Raw genomic sequence first — 19202 nt, 5'->3', positions numbered from 1 at the left:
GAATAATTGTTTTACCTTATCACTAAAACATTTCTGAAAGCCCAAGTTTGATAGCTAAGTAATTTGGCAGTTTCTTTCAATGTAAGACCCTGTCAGATTAAAATGGTTTAGAGGTTCCAGAAAGTTTCTAGACTCCAATTTCAAGTTAACATTCTGTCAGTTTGTTCAGACGTTATTTCCTTATCTTGAAGAAATAGTCAACAGTAATCAGGACCCAAGGGTGCAGAAATAATCAGGTTTTCAAATGCTAGTGTTTGGGCTGGAGCTACAGTCAAAGAGGAGTCCTCTGCTGGTACATACAGTTGGTAGCTGTTGAGTCTTGTGCAGGTACACCTTTCTAGCAGAAGAAAAGACTAAAAGGTGGAAAATTAAAATATGATTCAAGTAAAGCTGCAGCCTGAAATTTAAACTACTTTTAAAATTACTTTTATAATTGTTAAGGATTATTCTAAGGTTTGCTTTTTTGGCATTAATTTAGATGACATGTGAACTTACTTTTCTTGAGTTATATCTTTTGTCTGTCTCCTTACTTGATATCAGCCTTATCTGCATGTGAAGACTTCTAAAATCCTTTGTTCTTTAAAACTTGAAAGTAGATAGGTTCCAAAGGGAGATTTAGAGACTATAGGAGTATTGTATTTTAAGTTTGGCATGACAGTAATCAAATACCTTCAATAATTTTTAAAGGTGACTGTAATTTCTTTTCTTTTCTTTTTTTTATGGTTTATGAGTTTTAGAATAGCTTGCTTTCTATTTTTTGTTCAGCCTAAGGTTCTACTTTGTTCATCTCTTACTTTGGTCATGTACTGGCTTTTCTACTTTACCTCAAACTTGTCTTATATATTGCTGTTTGCTTGTTGCCTTATTTTTACCTTTTGGTAGCATAGACTTTGCAATGTAGGATATCAAAAAGACATTTCTTTATTTCCTTTTTGGTGGCTTTCTCTTTCAGGATAACATTTTGTCACCTGCCTTTCCAAAGCAAATGGCTGTATGTGGGCACTGAAAGAGGAAACATTCACATTGTCAATGTGGAATCATTTACTCTCTCAGGCTATGTCATCATGTGGAATAAAGCCATTGAACTGTGAGTTTAACTAATTTTTGTCTGTGGAGGGGAGGGAACAGCAATGTCCCAGCTGTTGTTAACATCATTTGCAAGAATGTCATTGTTATCTAGAGAGGCCTCCATATTCATCTTACTGCACTACATACGCTATCAAAGTACATAGTCATGTAGATATTTTTATTTTTAAGAATGTGAGGTGCTAATGTTAATATATGTTTCTACAATTTAGCAGTATTTTATCATAGCTCCTGGGATAGACATGGAAATAGACAAAATAGACAGTATAGAAATAGATTTAAAAATCACCATGTGTTGGGATAAAGCAGAAGAAAAAATAATATACATTAAAATATGGTGTGGCTGGTACTTGGACAGACATGTTGCTTCTGCAGTTGGGGATTAAAGACCAAAGTGTAAAGATAATGCATTTTTTAATAGGGCTGATATATTCTGAATTGGAAGTGACTTTCTGAAATGCAAATTTAATTAAGTCTATTCCAAGACCAAAATACATTTTATAGCTATTGTCACTGCATCTCCTTTTTTCAGTGTTAAAATTGTGTGTACAAATATAGTGGGGGAAAGATGTAGTTGTGTGCTGCTCTTTCTTGTGCTGGTGTTTTGTTCCCAGTACATCTTCTTTCCAACATACGTGAAGTCTTGTCACTTGCCAAAGGGTGTTGAAGCAAACACAGCTCTGTATTAGTCCATCTTCTTCAATAGCAGGAAGTCCACATAAAGTGTTAATTCTGTGTTATTGTAACAATGGCCATCTTGGGCAGTTTATAAATAATGGCGAAACCTGTATTCCAGTGTAAAAGTCAACATTTGATCTTACAGTGTCAATTCTCTAACAACAGATATTAAGATAAAATGTTTAAAGTTAATGTGTTTTTTTTGGTTTTTTTTTTTTTTTAATGTTGTTGTTGTTGATAGGCAATAAATTAGTCTTTCCTTAAGACAGAAACTAAATGTCTACAAACAGACACAGTATTTATGGGCTTGAAGATAAAAGTGAAAGTAACTCCATTTTGAAATGTCACAACTTGCTTATGTGGAGTCTGTATCAGCAGAATCTGTATAACTTCAAATCATTTTGAGATGCCATTAAGGGCAGGGGACAATTCTTTTTAATGGAAATATTTTGGTTTTAGGTCATCCAAATCTCACCCAGGACCTGTTGTCCACATTAGTGACAATCCAATGGATGAAGGAAAGGTAGGATATTTTAAAGACTCTTCAATACATTATTTTCACAGCAAGACTTTTTAAAAGTATAGATACCACTGCTATTTAAGGAAGTATTAAGTATATGAAGACAACAAAGGTTTTAGGCCTTTGTTGTAAGTAACATAAAGTTACTTCATTGAAAGTAACATAAAACCAAGTACGGACATGAGTGTAGGACAAATTACTGGAATGAATCATCTTGTCATTTGAAAACAGAGATGAAAATGATTAGCTGCAAAACTTTTGGAAATAAAAGCAGAGACTTCTACTTATGGTGATAAAAATTAAGATGTTACAAAAAAACCCAATCAATCATAACCAGAATGCTTAAAGTGTGGTAGAAATTAATTCCACTTTATCATGCTCTTGTGTGTTATTTCACAACTTTAATATGCTTATTTATATAGCATATTTTTATAGAATACCATGTACTTTGTCTTTAGATTAACTAATCTGAGGGTTTTGTGGAATTTGGCATCTAACTCATACTCCCATATTAGGCCATTTATTATGATCACTAGATGCTGTTTGCTGATGAAACTGGCCTACAGAAAAGCAAGATATTTCAGAAAAATAAACCAAAATATGTGAGAAAGATCTATGTATTAGACTTGTATTTTCATTCTTATGAGATATTATTAGCATAATCATCTGTTCATCTTAAAAAGAAGTTTTACAGTGCATGTTCTTGAAGCCCTTGCAAGACAGGAGTCCTTGTCCTGTGACAAACAATTTTGCTTACTAGTGCTCTACATAGGCTGGAGGAATATTTTTTGTCTGTGTTGTGTTTTTCATGTCACTAGTAGATTAAATTGGAGAGAGGGAATGATCCCACTGTCTTAGCAGTGGTTTGAAAGCTTTAGCTAGTTATCAGCTTGTACCCTAAACACCTGAGGTTTCAGTCCAGCAGAGAATTTAATGAGTAGAGTTTTTTTCATTAGTATGATGCTCACTGCAGTAAGTGCATAACTAATGGGTTTCTCTGTAGAATTAGGTTTGAATCACATTCCAGGCTTATGGACTCTAGCATATGAATGCAATGAAGCTGTTGTAATTTCAGGAAATACAAGTGATCAATTAATTTTGATGTATTCCACCCCACATCCAATTATTGTCAATTAAAGTTTAAAAATTACTGGTTTTATTCATCAGGCTATAAATAAGTGTTTTGAGATCTTAACCTTATGCTTTTCTTATTTCTCGTAAGGAAAACATTACTAAAAAAGCCCCGTGTAGTTGCAAAAATCCCCTGTGTACACACTTTTAAAATATGTTCATACTTTTAGCTTTCTAATCACAGTGGATTTTCTAATGTTTTAAGTTAAAATAGAAAAATTATAGTATATGACATATGATCATTTAAAAATAATCTTGCCTACATACACATAATGTTAACGGGAAAAATTGAATATTCACTTCTACTAGATCAAACATGTCTAATATTTATGATATTTTAGTGCTTTATAGCACTAAAAGAGAAGAAATATTTTATTTGTAAGCTTGTAAGACATCTATTAGTACTGGAGACAACTGTATACTTTGAAAATCTTAACATTCTGAAAACACTGTCCAGGCAAAACCTCTAGGTGTGGCACTACATTGTTACTACTGCCTTATGCTGGACATGGTTTATTTCTTTTTTTTCCATTAAGAGAAGTAGCAGTTAAGTTGGAAGACTGAAACACGTAAATAGTCAACGATGTGTTGAGAAATTTGAGAGAAATCTGAGAAATTTGAGTCTTCATGCCCTGCAGTAAAGATTTAAACTTGCTTCTTGCAAAAAGATTATTTGGGAAATTATCTAGTTTTGTTTATCTAGCTTTTTTCCTATGAACAAATAATGATTTTGAGGTTCCTTCAGCCAGTTATTTCAATTGTGATTAACTTCTGGAGAAATCTCATAGTACATAGTTTCTTTATAGACAGTGAATTCTTACTGAGAACTTCAGGGCCAGTGTTGTATTCTTCCAGCAAATTTAAGCAGAATGAATTCCAATGAGGGAAATGCACAATGAACTTCTCCTTTTCAACACCCTTTATTTTCACTCAGGGTGGAATACACATAGCAAGGGTTAATATAGGTCTTTCTGCAACTCAAAGTGATTTCCAAGGAAACTTCAGAAGGATACTTTAATTTTTTTCTAATTTTGCATGAATGTCCATTATATTTTCTGGAACTTGAGGCCAATAAGTACAAAGTAAACCTTTCTAATGTTGAGGCCTTTGCCTCTTTAATTTTTGTTTTTATAACGACTTGCTGTTACTATATGTACTATTATGCTGCATGTCTTTTTGGACAAGAACCTCAGGCATTGCAAATGATATCATTTTGATTTTCCTTATAAAAAATTAATGTATTTTCTTATTGCAGCTTCTGATTGGCTTTGAATCTGGGACGGTGGTTTTATGGGACCTGAAGTCAAAGAAGGCAGATTACAGATATACACATGATGAGGTAACATTTTTCATCTGCATTACTTACTCTGAGGATATAATTCACTACTCAAATAGTGACTTTGATTATTTTTTAATCTCCTGCTTCTGTCACTAGTGGATCAATAAGTAGGTCTCTTTGAAATTGCAAGTACTGGAAATTTTCTCTAAAAGAGCAGTAGGGCTTGGATGATAAACTTCAGACCAAATAACTTCACTGAGTTTAATTTTGTAAAGTAATGAATGGTGGCATGGATTGGATTTCTTCACTAAGCTTTTAGGTCTTATTTCTGTTAATCGTGTGACTTTCACCTGTGTTAAGGGCTTAAGTTGAAAGAAGGTGGTTTATCAATTTCTGTAATTTGGAATCTCTCACATATTCTGGGAACTGCAAGAGAAAAGGGCAGGGGAAAAAGCACTAAATAAATAGTCTCACTACAACATTTCTCTAACCACCTTTTCTCTGTAGAATAAGATCATGATCAATTCTCTTTGAAATAAGACTGGAGAAGGTTTAAAAAAACAATGGTATTAGGTGCCATTCATTTCTTTAAAACTTGATTCTTGAGAGAACAGACTTTTTGAACAACTGAGATTAAGAAAAATGAGTCAGCATAATATACAAGTTGATGTATTTAATTTAAAATAATATAAAATTGGTCTTGATTGCATTTTGTTAACTGTAAAATGGCTTTGTTATTGTTCAGTACCAGCTTTAGGGTTTTTGCTGGGGGAGGGTGATGGGGTTGTTGGGTTATTTTGGTGGCAGTTCTGGCTCAGTACCTGTACTTCTGTGCATTCTACCAATTAAGAGTTTGCTTGGAGGAGAGGCTCTGAAGTAATCTAAGCCTTAGATCATCAGAAATTTCCATATAAGCCCCAGAATGTGTTATGGAAAGAGCAATCTTTCTCCCTTCCATTTTCATTGCATGAACCTAATTAATTCCTTTTTTTTTTTTTTAATAAATTTACCCATGTCTTTATCATCTTTTTCTTCCTCGACCTTTTACTTGTTGTGTTCTTCTCTAACTTTTTTAACCATTCTATTTTATCTTTGTTTTGTAAAACAGAAACACAGCAGCATAGTATATATGAAGATGTGGGCACACTGGATTTATCATGTGGAATAATTGCCTTTGGTCTTGCTTTCTTTTTCTCTTGGTCTTGATATTGGATTAGCCTTTTGATGCTGCAAGCATAAAGCAGATGCTTCCTTGAAACAGCCAACTATAAAATCAGAGACTCGTCCTTCAGGTGTTACTTGTCAGGTCAAAGTCCTGACATTTAGGCATTGTTTTTTGTTGACATAGTTGGACAGTAAAAATTGAAGGTTTTTGGCAGTTTTTCACTGAAATCCTGATTTCTGCTTTGAGTGTGGTTTGGTACTGTCAGCAGACTTTACTGTCTTAATGTTGTGTTCTAATTTTCCAAGTTGCTTATGAATAAACTGAGCAGATGAGATCCCTGAGGGTCTCTACCATTTAACTTCATCCATGAACTAATCAATTAGTGCCAGCCTGTCTTTACTCCAGATTGCTTTACTTCCTTAACCAGTTATTTATTTGTTCAAAGCTATCTAATCTGTTTAGTTTTAGCTTCCTTTGAGATACGTTGTTCAAGGACTTTGAAAATTTTGTAGACAGCTTAAGTGGTGTTTCCATAAACCTCATGCCTGTTACCATTCTTGGAGGTTTGTTTGACTATAATTACCTCTCATGTTGAAAGGTATTTAGCATGTTGACTACTTCTATCCTGGTGTATTATACTCATCCATATGTCAATTAACTCTGTTCTTTATTAAAATTTTGTTGCAGTTTCTAGAAACTTACCTAAGGTAGACCATGCTGCTTATTCTGCTTTTTTTTTTTTTTGGTGGTCCATTTATTTAAAAATTAATATTTGTCTCAGTACTTTTTGGAACCAATTCTGACCTGAGAGGCTGCAGAGATCAGTGAATAGTTCAGGTGTTAAATCTTTGAATTTCTTTAGGATTTAGAAGTGAATGCATCTAGATCTTCAGTTTTAGGTTTTTTTTGCAGAAGAAGTAATGAAATATCTCAGGTCAGACCCAGTAAAGAAATGTGCTTATCACAACTTGGGAATGGTTAGCAAGGGAAGAGAAAAAAGTGACAATCTGGTAATGTAGTGGTTTCCTTGCTCATGGGAGTGCACACACAGAAGACTCAGAATGGAGCAGTGGAGCAGTGCCCTGTCTCAAGAGATCTCCTTTGTCTCTGGTTACTGTGACACAGAGCAAAGTTCTTTGCCATTTTGTTTCCTGCTACCAAACTGTGTGAATTTGGACATTTCTGTGCAGAGAATCTTTCTGGCTAGCTTCTTGTTGATTTCCTGGTTTCATGGCATTGTTAGAGAACTTCTTTCATACACTGACTGTAAGGGCTGTGTTCCATCATGAACACGTGTGCCAACCTACCCTCAAGGGACAGGGAGCATCTAATGTCACAACATGCTTCACCTCTTCTCTCACTGAGGGTAATGCATGTGACATTCTGCCTCGTAGCAGGAGCAGGATATGAAGCCTCAGGATTTATGCGCTTGGTTCTCTGCTTGTTCTTGATGAGGGCTCTTCTGAGTGAGGAGTTGACAACCAGTAAGAAGAGAGCTACTTAGTCCAATCTTGTCACATTTGCCGTCTTAGTGAGTGGCTAGGCTTCCTCAGGCATCATGAGCAGGGTGGCCAGGACACTGATAGCATAAAGAACATTTGCTAGAAACTTTGCCATTGCATTGGTTTCCTCCTCTCTTGTCGCTTTGTAGTTGATGTTATTCTTAAAGCATGTTACTTGAAGGTCTTTCACCATCATTTGATGCAACTTTCTTAACTCAAAACTTCAGATGTGTGCAGGGATCCAAATGTCATCCTTTCTTCCTTAGCAGAGGAAGATCATAATGAGGGTCAAAATCTCAGCATGTCCAGAGGTCTGTGGAAAGATACCTGTTATTTCCTGAGGGAAGATGTTGAATCCAATTATATGGGTTTGTAGCTTCCTGCTTGGTTTCATTTCGAATGGCCTGACCTTTAGGAGGCTTTCTTGAAGCAAATTCCCATGTTGTGGTAGGGCAGGCTCATTTGTTGCCTGAAAGCCAGGTTAATGGAACACTGTGCACACTTTCTTCCTCTCTGAACACGTGCACCTTCCCAGCACCCTGGGCCAATAGCTGTAGCACAAGGACACTAGGACACTCACCCCAAGGACAGGAGCAGTTGGGTGACATTAACCATGGCTGAGGGAAGCAGCTCTAGGTCATGATTAGGGTTACTGCTGATTGCTGGCATGTTCTTCCCTCCAGAACATTCTACTTACAGGAAAATTCAGAGAATTTAGCTATAATTTGTACTTTATCTTTCTGTATTATGAATTAAATCTTGAACTTAAAGTAATGTATATTTTTTATTTTAACAACAATACTTTGAATATTTAAAATTACTTAGAATAATGCACAAGTGTAATATTCTTTTTCAGAGAATTTGGAGGAAATTATTTGTACATAGTGGAACTGTAGGTGAATGAACTTTTGTTTAGGAAATTTCTTGGAAACCTTTTACTCAAAACATCCTTTTTGTTTTGGGCAGGTTCAATGAAACAGTAAGTCTAAATTCCTTTTGCATCGTTCTTAAGCCTTTTATATGCAGACATTGAGGATTAAAGGAAAGTAAGCTGTGCATTTCTGTGTGAAATACAGTTTATATTGCAGTCATTTCCCAACCTGTATGTTCATGAAAGAAATTAAACAAATTTCTCAAGTATTGCTTTTTCTTAAAAAAAAAACCCAAATCCCTCAACTGTAACTTCTGAAAACTAAAGCTTGTTTTATAATCAAGTCTGTTCTTCAAATAATATTTTGTTTGTTCTGATGTCAAGTAAGCTTTGACAGCATTAACTATAATGCATTATAGATTACTATTTTTAGACTCAATGTTCTGGTACATGGTTGAGTGTAAGAGATTATTTTAGAGCATTAAAAACATGTCAAAGTAGCTTGTGAAATTAAGAGGACAGGAGAAAGAGAAACAACCCCAGTATGTGACTTGCCAGAAACCAAAGTGTGTCAATGTATTTCATTTCATTGAAACAATCTTCATGTTGTATTGTCATTTAAGTCTCATTAGCTACATTTTGTTTGTTTGTTTTCTTCCTTTCACAGCATTTTTTTCCCTTCCTTAGGTTGTTGACAAGAGAGTTAGCATAGGTACTCCCAAGTTTTAAAATACTTTCTTTGTATATTTTGGTGAACTGGTAGAAAAGGAGTCAGTATCATCATCCATTCATGTTTAAGCAAAAACGCTGCCCATATTCTTGGAAATTAAAGGACTGTCATAATAAGGCTGTGAAATCTGGATAAGATATGGTAAATAACCAGGCTGGTTTGCAGAATAACTAATCATGGACTTTGCCAGTCATGCACAGCGTATTTCAAGCTCAATTAATGTCACAAGAGTAAAGGATCATTGAGAAATCCAAGGAATTATGAAAGGACTTATCAATGTCTCTAGTGCATTCCATATTTGCAGTAGTCTAAATTTGGTGTTAGAAAACTGAATTTAAAAAATTCTCTTGAAAACAGGGTAAACTGCTTAAATTAATAACTTTTGTGTTTATACATAATTGAAATCCTCCATGCACTGTTCTGGTTTTGGCTGGAATAGGTTTAATTTTCTTTCTAGTACCAACCAAAGAGTTATGTGTTTAGATTCACCATGAATAACTTCAGTATTCATGAATAACTAAACTGATGTTTTAGTTGTGCCGAGTCCTTCTTTTTAATGAAATTATTATACTGTTCTTACCTCAACCCATGAGTTGTACCATTTTTTTTGATTCTACCCCGCGTCCTACTGGTGAGTGAGCAGCATTGTGGGGCTTGGTTGCTGCCTGGGGTTAAATCATGACAGATGAGAAGAGTGGTCTCAAAATTTTCCAAAATCATATGCATGTGGCTAAAGTATGTATTAATTTAAAAGAATGGGATTATTTGTATCAGTATTTAATGAATTGAAACAGCTAAATTCCCCTGGTGGAAAAATACCATAAAAGCTTCGATCTTTATTGATGAACTTGTCTCTTAAATTGCAAGGTTGCATTTAAATTATTCATTTTTGTACTTCCTAAAAGTACCAAGAACTAATAGTTATTTCCAGGGATATTTACAAGCTATTGCAGAAGAAAATAAATTTCGCAAAATGTTTTTAAGTATGCAATAATCTCTTGAAAAGCTAGTGATATACTTAAGGTATTTCTGTAGGAGTCTTGCATATACATGCTTTTAATTTTGTTCCTCAGACTTTTTTTGGTTTATTTGTGATTGCGAAGTCTCTTTCAGTTAAATGCTGCAGTTGCTGCAAAAATGTTTCTGTCTTAAAATCAGGTATACTCACCTTATTTGCAGGCAGCATAGCAGTAATTTTTCCATGTGGGATCATCTTTCTGGAACAGATGGTGAATTGATTTTGTGTTTGAGAACAGCCTGTCTCTACATAAAACTCAGGGATAGATTCTACGATTTCTAATAAAGTTTAGGCATATGTAGGACAGCAAAGTCAATTGTGTTGTTAGTCAAAAAAGTAAGATTCAATTCCCCCCTTTCCCAGAAAATACATAAGTGTCTCAGAAGTTTTGAGACAAACTTCCCTAGAGTCCTGAACAGGTACGTTAAATTTGAAGGAAAGTGAAGGGGCAGTAGGAATATTTCTAATAGGAAACCTTCAGTGGTAATTAATTAAAGTTTTATCTAGACAAAGTTGGTTACTTTTTTCTTAGAGTCCTTTCTGTTTGAGTTTCTGTAAAGGTTCCCTGAATTTGGTTCATGTTCGTAAATGGAAGGACTCGGTTTACCTGTGCAGACAACTCCAATTATGGATACAAATGCCTTAAATATAGCAACAATCATCTGTGATACTTGGGTATGATCTTGTTATAAGGGGTTACTTTCTGGTCCCATGTGACCAGAAATTATTTGTGACACAATTAAATCTGCACCAGCTGATATAAGCATACTGCTGCATTATGGTACCAAAAAGAAAACAGTAAGTTTTAATCATTATGAGAATTAAGATTAAAACAGAATGTTTTATTCTGCATCAGTAAGTTTTGTGTAAAATATTAGAATAAAAATATACTACTCCTAGTGGCTCTTTAGTGTCTTAGAAGATTTCTTTTGCAGACCCAGTGGATTCTGCTTAGTTTTTCTATTTTATGCATTCCTCCAGATTCCAGCACTAATATTAACTCTGGAAAATATTAAAACTTCTTTGCTCTTGTGTATAGAGATGATTTTTCAGATATCAGTTTTGTTTTGGTGATTGAGATTCTTGCTAGTCAACAGCTAGTACTATCAGCTAACTAGTACTACTTAAGGTTATTGTGCTCTTTTCTTTATAACTTTCTTGTCACTAGGCCAGCTTGTTGTGTACCTTGAGATAGTGCTGGAGCTACTTATGAAGTTGGTTTTTATTTTTAGGCTTACAAGAATTTGTGAATTGTGTGATAGCAAAGGATATTGCCCTATGCAAAAGTTTATCATACCTAGCCCACAGAGTTGTTAGTTGGATTATTTTAAAAAACATAAAGCATATATTTCAGTTACATTTTAAAAAATATTTAGCTGCATTACTAAATATAACAAGTGACTCTAAAACTAAAGAGACTAAAACTAGGCAGTAAATAACCATAAAGCCAAAAGGCTCATTGTTCTCTTTCAGAGGTTTTTTTTAACCTCCATGTTCCTTGCAGAAAGTGAGAGCAGTCATTCTTCTGCTTTGTGCTCAGATCTTTTTATCTTCTTAAGCATTAATGCTGTTTCAAGAGTAACAAGTTGTTGCATTTCCCGTCTCTTGACATCTTTTTCAAGAAAGGAAAGAAGTGATCATTTCTCAGATTTATTCTTGTTTCCTTTTTTGAAACTTGCTCTCTTACTGTAGAAATAGTTCTTAAGATCTATTTCTACATAAATGTGGATCAAACTGTTTCATTTACACTATGGGCTGCCTACTGTTGTCAAGGTTAGACTTCATATGGAAGATAATGTAAAATGTACTGATTATATTGTATTGCTAAGCCTGCTGTAGACATTTATTTTGTCAGTGATGAGCCTTTTTAAATGCAGCCTTCTCTTTACTGAGTCTGCATGCTCAAAATTGTTGACCCCTTGCTTTATTTGGTATAATGTTGGTAAATAAAAACTCAATATTTATGCAAGATTTCTTTTATAATACCAGTTTTTGCTATATAAAAATTTATTTGACAGGCAGAATGAGCAAGAGTATTTCACTTTGATAGTAGGAGACATCATGTGAGGCATGTAGGTTTGTTTCTGAGCTACATGTGTAGATGTGATACTGGTACACAAAATCTGTCTTAAAAAAATCGATGGTGATTCCACAATACATAGGGAACAATATTAAATTTCACCAAGAAATGCTAAACTTAATATGTAGTTTACATATATCCAGATGTTATATTAATTTATATTGGGGAATTTTTTACTGGAGACTCTAGACTCACGTAGCATAGCCATTTTTCTCTGTCATTTAAGCTCTGGATTCTCCCATACAGTTTGCTGGAAACTGTCTTGTCTCTCTGTATAACTTCATGAAATATGAAGACCTGATCTGTGTATAATCAGTTTGAGCAAAGCTCGCTTGGATCTGTCCTGAGATGTGCTCTTCACCCAGTAATTGCTGCTTAAGCTGTCATTGCTGGTTACAGTTCTCTACTGCTCACACACCCAGGTTTCCTCACAGAGGAAATCCCAAGGTCCCTGCAGAGCTGGAGTGAGTGTAAGCCCTTCTTACAGACAGAATCACTGCTGAAGGTGTCCACTGAGGGTAAAGTCCATCAGTTTTCACTTATTCAGCACCTGTTTTTCTAGTTTACCTAGAGAAATGTCTTCATAATAAAATCTAGATTTTCAGTAATACCAAAGTTCAGTATTTCTTGCAGTTAACAGTTCCTTTTGCACCCTCTGGATAGTAGAGAAATACTTTAGGGTTTCATTATTTACTGATGCTTTCATGCTATAACTAAAACTCCTTTGAATATCACTTAATGATTCCATCATGTTTCCATATACTAACAGAGGTGCTGGATGCAGAAATGGCACCAATCTTTTCTTGCTAGTCAATATTTTTGCCTTATTTGTATTCTTTGCATCATTGTTTACTTTCCTCTTGCCTGAAGGCAGCAACTAGATTTCATTTATTTAGCTGTTTTCTGTAGCTTTTATGTGGCATGGTGTAATCATTCCATTCCTACTTTTAGGAATCTAGAGATGATTTTGTATTTATGGAAAGATTTACTAGTAGATTCTTGTGCTTTCCTGCACCTCAAAGCTGCCATTGCAATATTAGAGCATCCAGGCTAATACTTTGCTTTCATCATCATCATTTCAAAAAAGTCTTCTTACTTCAATTTGTGTTTTATGGAAGTTTTGTCCTAATGCTTGCCACTTGTGCACATTCATATAAACATCTCAAAACAATATGTAATACTTGAACTTAATAATCTCATCCCATATTTTTTGTCTGGACAAGACGTTTTTCCCAATACTGAAAAATTATGGTTAGCAAAGCTTAAATAAATGCTTGAAGTTATTGTCTTCATGTTACCCTTCATGGAAGAATACTTCAGTACTATGTTGAGGAGAGTGGGTTCCCCCTAAACAGAGAACACAGTATTTTTGATAGGTAAAGTGTGTCTGAAAGTACTACTTATGTACAAAAAAAAAACTTGGAAAACTTGACGTAGGTAAATTAAGACATAATAGGATAGGTGTTATTTAATTAGTAATTTTTCTAATTGGCGTTTTCTGTTTAATGTCATTGAGGAAGGTACAAGAATAAAATGATAATAAGATACACAACTTATATTGTTCTGCTTTCTCTTGCATAGGCTATCCACTCTGTGGCTTGGCATCATGAAGGCAAACAATTCATTTGTAGTCACTCAGATGGTACCTTGACCATATGGAATGTAAAATCTCCTACCAAACCATTCCAGACAATCACTCCACATGGTAAGGTGAAAAATGGATACTGACTGCACTTGACAGCTCTTAAAACACAGAGAACTTGTTTTTAATAGAAGTGTGTTTTGCAAAAAACAAGTATTAAAAGTGCACTTGCAATGCAGTAAAAATCTTTCTCAGTCATGCCAGTTTCTCATAGATTTCACTTGAAAAAGAAAAATCTTTATGAAATAAGAATCCAAATCAGTACAGCTTTCTCTAATTCTCTAAACTTAAAGCTTGTCTTTCACACAATGGCACTGATCTCAGAGTTAACTAATGCATATTTTGCAGGACTTGCTTTTTGCTTGTATCAGAATCCCATAGATTGTTTAAAATACATATAAGCAAGTACCTGTTTTATGTATAAATGTGTAGATTAGCACATAAATTTTCGTGAGGGTTTGTAACAGAACAAGAATAGCAGCTGGTAAGATGTTCCCACTTCTGGGAGGTCTTGCATTAATGTTAATCTAGGAAATTATCATTGCATGTTGTTCATCTGTGAAATATACTGCTGCTCTTCTAGTAAGTTGTACACAAATGCCAGGCTTACATGGTGTGCATGTCTCTATTTCATGTCTTTGCAACTTATTTACTTAAGATTTTTAAGTGTGGATGTATCAGTGAGGAAATTACACAGTTATGAGAGAGCGGGCTTTTCATGCTCAATTGAAGTCTTAGCCCTTAAGGATAATACTTAGGATAAACCTCGCTTTACTTGTAAGCTGACCAATTTTAATTGCAAAAGGGTAGGCACAACATAAATTTTAAATCTCCTACTTTAGGGGGGAGGATTATATGCTTGAAAACAAATTTTCTACAGCACTCAGGTTTAGAGTTGCTCTTTTGCCTAAACCTTCAAAGTTGGTGTGTTGAGAGCTTTAAGAAATGTTTAATTATATTATTCCAAGGTATATTCTATTACTGTCAAAGTTGTTGAATGTATGTTGTGTGAATTTTATACTTCTCAAGCTGCACATTGAATTTCATTACTTGCCATAATGTTACCGAACTGCAAGATTAACACAGGAAAATAATTTACTTTAGGAAAGCAGCTGAAGGATGGAAAGAAGCCAGAACCCTGCAAACCTATCCTAAAGGTGGAATATAAAACAACTAGAGCTGGGTAAGAATTGTTTTGTATGCAAAATGAGCATATGTAACAGTGCAACACTCTGGGAATGGACTTTGTTTCCCTTTTGTTGGGGTGCATATTCTGATGGTACAGCTTTGTTTTAGCTTTAATAAATCAGATATTGATTAATAAAATACAGAAATTTGTGTGAATGAATTGCTGTATACAAACCAACGATGCTGCTAATTCATTATCTACACTCTTCTTTCATGCTACTAAAACTTGTTTGCGTTTTTGCTCAGTTTTTTGAGAGTTCTGAAGAAAAAAAGGCTGATGAAGCAAGTAAGACACCAAAACACAGACATGATAAATTGAACTTTGGCAAATAGTATCCCAAATTGAATATTCTTAATTTTGAATAGATGTTCCTCTGCCCTAAAATGTTATTAACAGAAGTTTTTCTAGTACAGTGCAGTAATTTATGCCGTGAAATATGTCTAATTATGCATATTGAGAATGTAAAAAAGCAGAAATTGCAACAAGAGGCTCAGATGCAATTATACATCTATAAAGTAGCATGTTTTGTTACCCAGACTGCAGCTAGGGTGGATGGATTTCCTGAACTGTGTGGAATTTCTTTTATTTGTGGTTCTAAAGTGTTTGAGTAAGAAGTGCAATATAATGATAAAATATTCATGCAAATCTGTTCAGCTATTTGCAGAAGCTGATTTTTTGTTTGTTTGCTTTCTTTTATATTTGGGGGGGTTTGTGTACCATTTTTATTTGCTTTTCAGGCATTCAGATCTGTAGGAGATGGTTTATTAAATGATACAATGCAGTATTGTGTTTATATACTCATAATATCACTGGCTTTAGGTGTTATTATTTTCTGCTAAAAATGAGGTAAATAGAAACTTAAAACTGTGGCTGGCTCCCAGTTTTATAAAAATCTATCATCATCTGGAAGGCCATATTTTACTTGCAAAAGTCTACATCTATCTGTGTAATCCTTTCTCAACTGAAATATCAACATCTGATTTAAAGAGAGATAATCAAAAAATCTCAGCTTCAGCAAGTTACAGTTTCTGCAATCAAAAGCCTTCTTTTATTCTGAATAGTCATTCTGAAAGAGACAATTAGTTTGGAGCTTTTTCTGTGACATAGTATTACAATGTGAAAACTACTTGACTTTTCACATAGTATATGGAGGAGTTTATTCTAGTATAATTTCTAATAATCCTTGATGGGGAAGTTTGGGGAATAATCCTAGTTTGGGGAAGCTACTTTTTCCTGGTTTGGCTTTTTTTTTTTTTCTGTTGCCCCTCTCACTTTCTGGTGTTTATCCAAACTGAATGTTTTGATACATTTGAATTTACTCTTCTCTCTAATCTATCTTTTTTTTTTCTTCAGTGCACTATTAAATCTACAATTATTGATAACCCTTCCTGAACTTTAAGTAAGAGAGGGGGACAAAAACAAACTGCAACAAGCAAAACCGCACTAGTGTGCACTGTGGTAGAGAAGCAGTGCACTGGAAATCTGCTTTCATTTACTGCTGTGTGTACTTCAGTTTGTACTCAATTTTCAGTTTCACTTGTAATCTTACAAGAATTTTAAGGCAAGACAGAACTACCTTTCAATACCTAAATTTTTGATAGATTTTTCTATTTATCATTTGGAATTGTTTAATATGAGCAAGATTTTAACTTTTATCTAAAGTGCTGTCATTTCTTATTCATGGTTTAATTTCTGTAGCACAAAGGAGAATCGTTTCTGGACAGGACAAAATTTTTCAGGCTACGAAACAATGTAAGAAACATATCAAATAAACTTTTTTCTGTGGCAGTTCATGATAGCTGTTCTTAAAAAACAAATTATAGAAAAAACCAGAAGGAATCAGAACAAAGCAAAAAAGCTTACACTTAAGAGATACTATTTATTGCTTATTTAAGTTTTATTTCAAATCTTTATTAGGAAAAAATGTTCACTATTTCCATGCTCTGTTTTGAACATTTTTCTATCACCCCTTTTTTGTTTCTCCCTTATCTATCCAGAGTGCTCAAAGATCTACGTCTGTTTCAGTATTTCCTCCAGTGGAAAACATTTCATTTATATGATCTGAAGTGGGTTTTTTACTGCTTCTAATTCTAGTAAGCTGGTTTTGGGAAAAGTGGTTCAGAACCACGCAAAAGGAAGGACCATAATGTATGGTACCCTATATTAAGGGCTACAGGCACTATTCTTTTTACTGTTGCAGCACTTTTTAATTCCTTCTCACTTTTTTTTCCTGCATTTCATTTTTCATATTGTAAAACTGGGATCAGGACAAAAGAAGGACATGAGGCTTTTCCTGGGTTTTATTGGCTACCTATTTACTTGCTAACTTTGTGGGGTTTTCTGTTGCTTTTTCTTTGGTTGGTTTGGTTTTTAAGTTTTTGCAAATAGTGCCAAAAGTGAAGTGTCCATAGCCAAAGTAACTTACTCTACAACAAGAGTATGTCTGTAGCTTTATTTCTGGGAGAAAGGTTACTATTGATGAATAAGGGGTGAAAAAAGGTACATTCTTCATATATTCCTTGTGCAAAGTGACATCATTTTGCAATCTCAGAGCACAATGTCACTGTACTGCAGCCACTCATCATCTAAAATACTTCATCCTTTTCAGAAGCACTGAATTTCAAAGGTAGCTTACTTTTCGAGCTTTCTGGTTCCCATATTGCTTTTATATGTACTTTTTCTTCTAGAGGCACTCTCAAGCTTCCTTTTGCAATTCCCTCCCCCTCCAGATTCAGTCCTTCCTGAGACCACTTTCCACATGTGCAGGCTCAGAGCCCGGTATTTACTCTGGTTGATGTTAGCATTACAGTAAAATACTCTAGTTGATATTAGCATTATGGTAAAATTGCCAGTGTCTAATAGAAATTAGAGCTCCAAAGTCTCCATATAAAACATAATTCAGAAGGGTTTTGTCTTGGTAGCTGATGCAGCTCTCATTGACTGACTGAGTCATCTTAGTGAGATGATTGTGTGTAATTGGGATCCTGAGGTTACATTAGTGATGGTGCCTCCCACCAAGTAAAAGTTGATAATCTGTTCATTTAGTTTGAATAGTGCTATTTTCTTGTGTCACCTTATTAGTTTAAAACCACACTTCCCAAAATAAATTCATAGTTTTATCTTCACTATTACTTCAGGACTTCAAGTATTAAGGTAAACTAACTCTTGAAGTCTTTTCCATCTTCATACTAGGATTAACTTCTCCATAGATTTACTCAGGGTTTGAAAAGTAAGCCAGATGGTACCAATGACCTGATTTCTCTGTTTACCGTTCTCTCACACATCTGGATTGTCAGAAGCTGGCTCACATTTGATAGTTTACTTCTAAAATTGAACAGAAACACCTTCCTGGGTTGTGAGCCACTCAACTCTCAATTGTACTATGTATTCATACATTGCAAGACCTAATCCTGTGTTTTCTGAAATTTTTTGTCAATGACCTGTTGCCTCCTTTTATAGTCAATTTCTTATAGTATTCTCCAAGTGATTTTACATATTTCACTGATGAGGAAATTCATGTAAGGGGATTACTTGCAAACCTGTTGAAGCTGAACTGTTTCAAAGAATCTCTGCATGAGCAGCTGCTATAAATTGCTATTAAAAAATGCTATAAAGCAATTCTCTAAGATCTGAATCCTGAGTTTTTTAAAATGTCTTCCATTGTTTCAGGTAGGTAAACTGTAATTCCCAAAGCTGAATCAGTCTCATCTATTATACAAAGTACAAATCTTCTACATTTTTATTTTAAATTATGTATTTCTAATTGATGTGCACTAATCTTTTAATATGTAACACAGGTGAAGGGCAACATTTTAATTAGAAAATGTACAGTTTGTGGTAAATCCATGGTTTCATGAAAATATGAAGAATTCATACAAAAACTTTTAGTGGTCTTTCTGGCAGACTCAAGTCAGGTTTAATCTTTGATTCATTTGTGAAAAATCTGTGTGACAGATCAGTGTGCTCTATTCTTAGCTCTTCCATTCCTTGCATCTAAAGGATACTGTCTCTGGCAAGCCTGCCCAAAGCAGTTTGATTACCTTGAGAAATAAAACCTGGAGAAGCTGATATACAATTGTCACTGTGATGTATGAAAATTAAAAATTGAAATTTGTTACTTTGTTAATGTCAGTGATCCCAGTGAATCTGCAAATATGATAATTGCTACAAATTGTCCTGGCAGCATTGTTGTTTCAAAAACCTGATGATTTCTATGGACAAAAAAAATACTGCAGTAAATAATTCCAACACAATGAGACCTCAGTATTTTTCTATTCACTGACATCCTGAAAAATACCAGACTAAGTTCAA

General features: G+C 34.5%; 1 protein-coding gene across 6 annotated transcripts in view; it reads left to right on the top strand.

The window, feature by feature from the left end:
- STXBP5 (syntaxin binding protein 5) overlaps positions 1-19202 on the top strand; it is a 105694-nt gene that overhangs the window by 38679 nt on the left and 47813 nt on the right. For all 6 annotated transcript variants that reach the window (XM_036379420.2, XM_036379425.2, XM_036379421.2 and 3 more), the window contains exons 5-9: positions 953-1087; positions 2224-2287; positions 4671-4754; positions 13642-13765; positions 14807-14885. In XM_036379420.2, the coding sequence (XP_036235313.1) occupies positions 953-1087; positions 2224-2287; positions 4671-4754; positions 13642-13765; positions 14807-14885 (486 nt within the window). The remainder of the gene's footprint in view (positions 1-952; positions 1088-2223; positions 2288-4670; positions 4755-13641; positions 13766-14806; positions 14886-19202) is intronic.

Source organism: Molothrus ater, chromosome 3 (assembly GCF_012460135.2).
Source record: "Molothrus ater isolate BHLD 08-10-18 breed brown headed cowbird chromosome 3, BPBGC_Mater_1.1, whole genome shotgun sequence".
In the NCBI taxonomy this organism is placed as follows: domain Eukaryota; kingdom Metazoa; phylum Chordata; class Aves; order Passeriformes; family Icteridae; genus Molothrus; species Molothrus ater.
Note: the sequence above shows the minus strand (reverse complement) of the source record. Positions and strands in the feature narration are given on the sequence as shown.